Source organism: Tinamus guttatus, unplaced genomic scaffold (genome assembly GCF_059628265.1).
Source record: "Tinamus guttatus ecotype Peru unplaced genomic scaffold, ASM5962826v1 Tinamus_guttatus_pri_ptg000546l, whole genome shotgun sequence".
NCBI lineage: Eukaryota > Metazoa > Chordata > Aves > Tinamiformes > Tinamidae > Tinamus > Tinamus guttatus.
The window spans coordinates 1839821-1849173 of NW_028289080.1; the positions used below are offsets into that span (position 1 = coordinate 1839821).

At 58.8% G+C, this 9353-nt stretch overlaps 1 protein-coding gene across 1 annotated transcript; it reads left to right on the top strand.

Annotated features, from left to right (window-relative positions):
- The first annotated feature begins 2510 nt into the window (after positions 1-2510).
- On the top strand, positions 2511-8551 carry LOC148592637 (scavenger receptor cysteine-rich type 1 protein M130-like). Its single transcript, XM_088534133.1, has 13 exons — positions 2511-2577; positions 3003-3323; positions 3498-3812; positions 3953-4261; positions 4494-4812; positions 5430-5747; positions 5824-6134; positions 6401-6787; positions 7068-7205; positions 7548-7643; positions 7932-8015; positions 8103-8231; positions 8415-8551. The coding sequence occupies exons 1-13, from the start codon at positions 2511-2513 to the stop codon at positions 8537-8539; spliced, it is 2919 nt and encodes a 972-aa protein (XP_088390259.1). The 3' UTR covers positions 8540-8551.
- Positions 8552-9353: the final 802 nt, after the last annotated feature.

Genomic DNA, 9353 nt, shown 5'->3' on the forward strand with positions numbered 1-9353 from the left:
GCGCTGTGAGGCTGCACCCTGCTAGTCTCTGAGGACACGTGAGCATGGTGTCGAGGGGTGCTGCCTCTGCAAAGCCATGGCGTGGCCAGGCAGGGTCTTGTTCACCTGAGGGACCAGCCACTGGGGCCTACTTGGATCTCTGCACCCTTGGGGAACTGCCTCCATTGTTACTCCCACACAAGCCTCTGGCTGCTGCCTGAGCTTTTATGTCCTTCCACTGTGCATTTCTCTCCTTCCTATTAGGAAAAGATAAAAACCAGAAACAAATCATTTGTAGATTGTTAGCACCAGTGTAAAGGCTTCATTCATTCTGCCATATTGTGAGTGTGGCTGAAGTAGAAAAGTAGCATATCCTGCTAAGCGTGATCCTTCTTACATGAAATTTATCCCTCTTTGGCAATCCATGTGTGGGACCAGTCTATTACAATGGCAGCTGTGGGCATTTTGCCTGCATTGTCCTAAGCCGGGACACCTTCCCTCATGGTGCCCCAGCTACTATGCCCTGCTCCCATGCAGTGCCTGGCAGATCAACATCACTGGCACTACAAACTGCCCACAGACAGGGAACTGCAGAGTGAGCACAGCTCTGCAGAAAGAGACCAGGAGCAGTTGCACTCCCAGTGTTATAGTGTGCAGCTACCAGGCTTCCCCTGCTCGCCAGACATTATCCTTTCTTCAAGGCACGCCTGAAGGCCTACTGCCAAGAGAAGATTCTAGTGTTACGGGTGGAGATACCTTGAAGGGAGGCTTTGGCCTTCCTTCCTGCCACAACACGACAGCCCCATCCACAAGAGCATGAAACACATGTTGTGTCTAGCATGGGAGGCCTCACTCAGCACCACTGAAAAGATTCTGGGCCCATCCTCTTTACACCCTCCCTTCTGACATTTATACCCACTAATAGGAAAGACAACATCAGGCTTCCCTTCTCCACGCTGAACAGGCCCAACTCTGTCCACGTTTCCTGAGACCACACGTGCTCCCATCCCTTCAGCATCTTAGGAGCCCTATGCTGGGCTCACTGCAATAGCTTCAGGTCTCTCTTGTGCTGGGGAGACCAGAACTGAGCACAGCTCTGCACATGTGGTCTCCCCAGGGCTGAGTAAAGACGGAGGGAGGATCCTCTCAACCTGCTGCCAGCGCTCTGCCTAATACAGCTCAGGACACCATTGGCCAACATCACCACCAGGACACATTGCTAACTGATGGTTTGTTGTCCACCCTGCCTCCCAGGTGTTTCTCCAAAGGTTGTTTTCTAGCATGTCAGACCACACCTCTACTGGGTAAGGGGGATATTTTGCCCCAGGCACAATACTCTGCACTTCCCTCTGTTCAACTTCATGCAGTTTCCCTCTCCCCATGTCTCCTACCTGACAAGCCTCTAAGCCACAGCACAGACCTTCTTGAGCTCAGTGGCACTGATGGTTGCAGCTGATGGGCAGATTGAATGTGATGATCCCAAAGGTGAAGCTCTGCCTGTGACAACAGCCACGCAGAGTGGAGTTAACCTGGAGCATGCCCCTAGGCCTCCTAAGAGTGGAAGGCTCCAGCACAGAACCACCAGTCACGTACAACTCTCAGTTTTGCCCCTAGAGCTCCTGGGTTGCATGAAGCTTCCTGAAGTTGCATGAGCAGATAGAGAAGCAGGAGGTGAGATATACACTGTTCAGCGGCTCAGCAGAGGCAGTGGCCTTCAGCCTGCCACACCTGCTTCCTTGTGGGGCCACGTATGTAGCAGGGGAGGTATCTCCTTCCTGTCTCCGAGCTCCCTGTCAGAACCTCAATTTCCATGGGAAATTCTGGGCTGTGGCTGTCACACTTGCAGACAGCCAGGCACCACCTCCATCCACTTGCAGGCCTCTGCAAGGGGCCAAGGCCTTCCTGAAAATGTCCCATGGAGTCCTGGCATGGGCCTCACTTGGTACCACCCTGGAGGTTTCTATCCCACTGGCAGCCTCTGTGCCTCCTGTGCTCATGTGGAGGGCTGCTGAGGACAATGGGGCCAAAATTAGCCCCAGAGCATGCAGCAGACTGCAGCAGATGCTTCCCCAGGCAGAGGCTGGTCCATATCAGGGACCTTTGCTGGACTCCCTGGCACCATGTGTCTGATTCCCCCAAAATGTGTGCTCAGCCTTAGGGAGGTCCCCTCATTTCGCCACATGCCCTGCAGCCTCCCAGTTGGAGAGGCGTGCTCAACTCACCAAACTCCTCTTGCTACAGCTGTGCAGATGCCCTGCCATTGGCGGGGCGAACTAGATGCAAGAAGGGTATCTAAGCCGCATATATGGGCATGCGAGTGGATGGAGAAGTTTATTGGAGGTTGGGGCTTTGTCAGATGGGAGATAATCATCCTGATAACGTCTCAAAAGGTGTTTGCTGCACTGATTGGCTCCCCTGGCAGGGGGGCTTGCCTCGCTGCCTATATATTGCCCTCCCCACTACGGGAACGATGGTGGCCCAGGAGTCAAGTGGGAGCTGGGGGCTGTGCCATAGGGCAGGAGAGAAACAGGATGATCACCAATAGCCTGCTCCTTGCCAGGGCACTGAGACTGCTGCTGTGTGTGCATCTCTGCTACGGTGAGTGCCTGTGGGCTCCTTGAGGCTGGAGTTGTTCATCCTCATGCCGAGAGTGGGAGGCGGTGAGGAGTGTCTGGGCTACTGTGGGGACTCTGCTTTTGATCGTAGGGCCAAGTGCTGAGCACATGTGGCAGGACATGTCCTGTCCATATCCCTGTTGCCATTGGTGATAGGTATTTGTTGTCTGGATATGGCCCTGCCTTTGCACCTTCTGTCCTGCTGCTGCCCGGAATTTTCCGCCCATGCAAGCATAGGTCAGAGACAAGGGAAATGGCCAGAGCAGCGAGTAGAAGCCTTGAGGGTGAGGGGCAGTCATCAGAAACAGTCCCCCAGGCCAGCGTGTCAAGGCAGGCTGCACCCTTTATCCATGGCACACCATGCTGGGGCTCTGTATCTCCTTCACACTCCTGCGTGGGGACCCACAGGCACCGGGGAGCTGCGGCTGGTTGACGGAGGCAGTGACTGCGCAGGCCGGGTGGAGGTGAAGCATGAGGGCCAGTGGGGCAGCGTGTGCAGCTTCGACTTCAACTGGGATGTCCAGGAGGCATCCGTGGTCTGCAGACAGCTGGGATGTGGCACTGTGGCCAGGACCTCCACATACACCCCTTTTGGGGCTGGAGCTGGACAGATCTGGCTACATCCCTACTACTGCCGTGGCACTGAGACAGAGCTCCACAACTGCCGCCACTATGGCTGGGGTCAGCACTTCTGTGGTCATGATGCGGATGTTGGGGTGACATGCTCAGGTAAGGGATTGTGTGACTATGCTGTGGTACAGCTACTTCACTATGGGGGGGTTGAGAGCCAATGCAATGAGGCCCAGGGCCTCTCCACCATCTCTCCCTCTCCAGGATGAGATGGAGTGCAGGAGAGGGGTCAACACACAGCACCCTCTTGCCCTGTCAACACTTTTGATGCAGGTGCTGTGGAGCTGCGCCTTGTGAATGGAGCTGGTCCCTGTGAGGGCAGAGTGGAGGTGAAGCTGCAGGGACAATGGGGCACGGTGGCCGATGACCCATGGGACATGGAAGATGCGGAAGTGGAGTGTCAACAGCTGGGCTGTGGCTCTGCCAAAAGTGCTCACATCTCCACAACGTTTGGGAGAGGGTCTGGACCCGTTAGCCTAGTTCGGATTGACTGTCGTGGGGATGAGTCTGCCCTGTGGGAATGCAATATCGCGGGATGGGGTCCATACAAATTCCTCCACAACTTTGATGTTGGTGTGATCTGCCAAGGTAAGAGACCTGGGGTCACCCCAGCCTGCCTCGCTGCCTCCTGGGATGGCTATGCTAGCCCTGAGACTGTGAAATCCCAGCAACCGCCCCAAATCAAGTTTCTGAGATCCCCATGACAGCCGTTTTTTCTCTCCTGGCAGGATTTGTGCAGCTGGTTGCTGGGGACAGCACCTGCTTGGGACGTGTGGAGGTCAGGAAGGGCCGAGAATGGGCCACCCTCTGTGAGGCCCACGTGGACCTCAACACTGCCCACGTCATCTGCAAGGAGTTGGGCTGTGGTGCAGCTCTGGCAGTCACCAGCGCAGCACATTTTGGGCCTGGAGCTGGACCCATCTGGGACGGAGGCTTTGAATGTGCAGGCAACGAATCCCTCCTGTCTGCCTGCGCCCACAGGCTGCCCCATGCCCAGGGATGCACCCATGCCAACGACACCGGCATCATCTGCTCCCGTAAGAGCATGGGGTGAGGGGCAGAGTGTGCTGAGGGGAGGGCAGGGAGGCCAGCAGATGGGACAAGGATGCCACAGGCAGGCACGGGACACACACACAGTGAGGCCTGACTTGTGACAACCCCAGTGTTTGGGGAGGCAGGAGGGTGTGGGGAAGCAGAGGATGCAATTCCTGCTATCACTGTATGGGGATAGGCTCAGGGCTATCACCTCCCACTGCCTTTCTCTTCCAGCCTACACGGGCTTCAGGCTGGTGAATGGCAGCACGGCCTGTGCAGGGCGGGCTGAGATGGAGGTGCGGGGCACCTGGCGCTCCCTCTGTGACACCGGCTGGGACGAGCGTGATGCCCAGGTGCTCTGCCACCAGCTTGGCTGCGGATTTGTCACCTCTATGCCCCGCGGAGGGTATTTTGGGTCAGGGAGTGGCCCATTGTGGCGGGACACATTTCACTGCAGCGGGATCGAGTCCCACCTGGGAGCGTGCCCTGCCACAGCGCTGGGGGTCCCTGCATGTTCTCCAGGCAACACCGCTGCAGTCATGTGCTCAGGTGCGTGTGGGGTAGAGAGCTTCAATGAAAAGGGCTTGTTTCTGGGAGGGGAGCCGTCAGCAAAAGAGGTGGTGGGCTTGTCCTCTCCCCACAATGCCACCAGGAGCTGTGGGGCACAGGGACCACCTGGAGAAGCAGGTAGTCTTGCAGGACTGATCAGGGCAGGCAGAGGCGTCAGACAAATCACAGAGCTGCCTGGATATAGGCAGGATGAGGGCAGTGTGACCATGCCACCAGGTGCTGTGAGGCTCAGGGACCACCTGGAGAGGTGGGTAGTCTTGCAGGACCTGTCAGGGCAGACGCAGTGCTCAGACAAGTCACAGGGCAGAAGTAACACAGAAATGAGGAAGACACTGGGCCCTTGAGAGCTTCGTGGCTGGTACCGCTGCTGCTGCCATCAGCCCTGTTGCTGCTGGAGACACTCCAGCAAGAGATATGGCAGGGGGTCTTTGCTCTCCTCTGATACCCTGGCCATGATGAGAAACTTGCGCAGTATCCTGGCCATGGGTGCAAACCAAGGCGTTGGTGGACATGGAGCCACCAGGGGCCTAAGGGCAGGTGCCCATTGCGGCAGACCCTGGGCCACCGCAGGGCTTCTCCCCTGCATGCAGGGCCAAGTAGTGCTGAACCTCTACGTCTGGTGGGCGGGGAGAGCCGCTGCGATGGGCGCCTGGAGGTGGCCCTGCACGGAGCCTGGGGCCGAGTCCTGGCAGAGCACTGGGACACCAGCAGTGCCAGCGTGGTGTGTCGGCAGCTCCGCTGTGGCGAGGCACAAAAGGCCCATGTGGCCCCAGTGCCGGGGCCAGCGTCCAGTCCTGTGGGGCTGAACGGGCTCCGGTGCGTGGGCACGGAGGCTCGCGTGGCCCAGTGCAACACCACGCTGCCCAGCACCAAAGCAGCCAACCACAGCAAGGACGTGGTGGTTGTGTGCTCGGGTGAGTGTGCTGGGAAGGGCCGCGGGGCCCTGCGGGGCCCAAGCAGCCTCCCCTACTGCACTGTCTCTCGCTGCAGAGAGCCGGCGACTGCGGCTGGCGAGTGGGCCCGGGCGCTGTGCGGGGAGAGTGGAGGTCTACGTGCAGGGGGCCTGGAGCCGCGTCTGCCAGGACAACTGGGACATGTGGGACGCCGCCGTGGTCTGTCGCCAGCTGGGCTGTGGCAGAGCCCTGGCAGCCCCCCGCTCAGCCCACTATGGCCAGGGCTCGGGGCCTGTGTGGCTGGGGGCCGGGGGCTGCCTGGGCACCGAAGCCACACTCTGGCACTGCCCAGCACCGGCCCCAGTGGCAGGCAGCTGCAGGCAGGGCAGCGACGCAGCAGTCATCTGCTCAGGTCAGCACCGCTGCTACCTGGCCAGGGGACTGTGCTGCCCTGGGAGCGGCCCTGGGGCCAGCCCTCCCCACTGTCCTCCCTGACCACCTCCCCATGCCCTGCGCCAGCCACAGGGGCATAGACAGCACCTTCTCTCCACAGAGCCGAGGGGTCTGCTCCTTGGGGTGCTGCTATTGTGCCCTACGAGGAGTGCAGGGTGGCTGGGACAATGGGGCTGTCTGCCCCACCTCAGCTGAGCTGGGCTCCCCTGTGCTGCCCCCTTGCAGAGCTCACAGACCTGCGGCTCGTGAGCGACAGCAGCTGCGCCGGGCGCCTGGAGGTCTTCTACAACGGGACGTGGGGCAGCGTGTGCGCCAACGGCACCAGCGCCGACACAGCCACCGTGGTGTGTCGCCAACTGGGTTGTGGGGCTGGCGGCCAACTGGAATCTGCCCCAGAAAACGCATGGGGCTCAGACCCTGCCTGGCTGTCCTGGGTGAAGTGTGTGCCTGGAACCGACTCCTTGTGGCACTGTCCCTCGGCACCCTGGAACCTGCAGCCCTGTGACTCTGCTGGGGACACCCACGTCACCTGTGATGGGAAGCCTGGAGGCAGTACAGGCCCTCCCATGCCAACCACAGCAACCATCTGTCCAGACGGCACAGCCTGCACAGGTAGCTCTGCCCTCACAGGGCAGCACGGTGGCCCCAGGGACAGCACAGCTCCAGCCCACAGGAGGGGGAGCCACTCTGCCAAGAACGCAGCTGCCTGGGGACTGCTCCTTCTCATGCTCATGCAGGAGATTGGCCCCAGGCAGAGGGGGGTCCTCCTTGGCCTCCCTGTCCTCACAGGTTCAACCCTGCATTGCCACGTGTGTCCACTGCCTCAGAGATGTAAGATGGGAGAGAGTCCCTGCCCTCCATCCAGCTGTGCCACATGTTGCTCTCTTCATAGGCACCCCCAGCCGCCCCACAGCCGCTGCTGGGGCCATGTCAGTGCCCACCATGCTCTGCATCGTTCTCGCCACCCTTCTCTGCCTCGCCCTGGGTGCCCTTGCTGTGCAGGCTTGGCGTGCAATTGCTCTACGCAGAGGTTTGTTGCTCTGGGGATCTGTGGGGCTGGAGCTTCCAGGACAGGGGGCCATGGCAGATCAAATGAGGGCTGTGGACTCCTGATGATTCCCAGACCGCCCGCCCACGGGGTAGCCCATCTGTCCAGGCTGGGAACTGGTGAGATGGTGGAGGCTAGGAGGCCAGGCAGGAGTGAGGGCAGGACCTGGTGCAGCACAGTGTCCAGGCAGGGATATCGAGGTGGTCAGAGGATGAGGCATCGCTCTGGGGCTGGGCCTCAGAGGTAGCAGTAGGATTGCAGATAACCCCTCATATCCACTGTGCTGTACCTGTGGCCTTGGCTTATGGCTGCCTTCCTTTCCAGGCCCTGGCACAGATGTAGATGCAACGTATGAGGCCGTCTATGAGGAGCTTGACTACACCATGACTCCAGAGTACCAGGAGATGCCGAATGGCTCAGGTGGGTGTGCCATGGACCTGGGAGCATATGGCTCCCAATAGCCCTTCTCTGTCCCTCCCGGCCCACCCCCAGCAAATTTCTCTGCTGAGGGAGGTCTCTGTGCTGAGTTCCCACGCACGCACTGCAGCACCCGACATCAGAGGCTGGCCACGGACTGGCCACGAGCAGCTGCCGTGTGGGGGCATCTCCAGGTTCTCCACAGTCCCCACTCAGCTGTGAGGCGATCATGCCCAGGGTGCAGGCCAGGGCATGGGGCCAGGCAGCCTCCCTTAACATTCCCTGCTCCAGGCTCCCCATCTGAAGGCTCAGCCATTAAGCTGGCTTATTATACCAGCTATAGTGTGGAAGGCAGCAGTACTGGGACAGCACCAGGTATGTGGCAACCCCAGCTCTGCAGACTGTGGGTGGGAACAACGCAACTCTGGTGTGGCCCTCGATTCACTCTCCTCTCTGTCACAGCCAACCCTGCCGTGACTAGTCATGACCCCCTTGATGACTATGACAATGCTGAAGCGGTGTTGGATCTGGGAGAGGCTGCTGCTCCAGGGATAAATGACACAGCTGTCTGCGAGACATCAGCGCTAGGAGGTAAGAGGTTCCACAACCTGCACAGCAGCCGATCTGAGTGTTGTGCCGGACTGCAGGGAGAGGCGACTCCTCCATACACAGTCATGGCAGTGGGCAGCAGCTGGGCACAGGAGGGCCCTGGTCCATGCCTGGCAGCTAGGGCATGAAATGGCCTCTCTAAATCACTGTTTTTGCTCTTTCCAGAAGGAAAACGACCCTCCCTGAGCCCCACAGAGTCAACAGTAAATGCAACAGATGCCCTGTCCTCAACACTCAGAGATGCAGGCTACGACGACGTTGGTGTCAGCAGCCCCAGCACATCACTGTGAGTGCTGTGGGGCAGTACCACGGTAGTCTCTGAGGACACATGAGCATGGTGTCAAAGGGCGCTGCCTCTGCGAAGCCATGGCCTGGTTACGCAGGGCTTTGTTCACCTGACTGACCAGGCAGTGGGGCCTACTCGAGATCTTAGACCCCTGGGGAACTGCCCCCATTGTTACTCCCACAAAACCCTCTGGCTGCTGCCTGAGCTTTTATGTCCTTCTGCTGTGCGCTTCCCTCTTTCCCATTAATAAAACGATTTTTTTTTAAAAAAGGCATGTGTGGAGTCTCAGTACCAGGGTAAAGACTTCATTTGCCATATCGTGGAGGTGGCTGGGGTAAACAAGTGGCATATCCTGCTAAGCATGATCCTTCTCGCGTGAAATCCATCCCCCTTTGTCCACCCTTGCACGGGGCAGTCTAGTACAATGGCTGCTGTGGGCATTTTACCTGCTTTGCCCTAAGCCAGGACACCTCTCCTCATGGTGCCTCATCTACTATGCCCTGTTCCCATGCAGTGCTTGCCAGATCAACATCACTGGCACGGCACACCACACAGACAGTGCACAGCAGAGTCAGCACAGCATGCTAGAAAGAGATGAGAAAGGGTGGCGCTGCCCAATGTGACAGTGTGCAGCTACCAGGCTTCCTCTCCTTGCTGGATGTTTTCCTCGCTCCGAAGGAGGCCCACAGGCCAACTGCTAAGAGAAAACTGTAATGTTATGGGTGGAGGTGTCTTGAAGGGAGGCTTTAGCTTGCCTTCTTGCCACAAAATGAGGGCCCCATCCATGAGAGCAAGAAACACACATTGTGTCCAGCATG

Coding starts and splice junctions, on each gene's coding strand:
- LOC148592637 (XM_088534133.1), top strand. CDS start 2,511: ATGATCACCAATAGCCTGCTCCTTGCCAGGGCACTGAGACTGCTGCTG. Junction 3,813..3,952: donor TGTTGGTGTGATCTGCCAAG/GTAAGAGACCTG, acceptor CTCTCCTGGCAG/GATTTGTGCAGCTGGTTGCT. Junction 8,016..8,102: donor CAGTACTGGGACAGCACCAG/GTATGTGGCAAC, acceptor TCTCTGTCACAG/CCAACCCTGCCGTGACTAGT.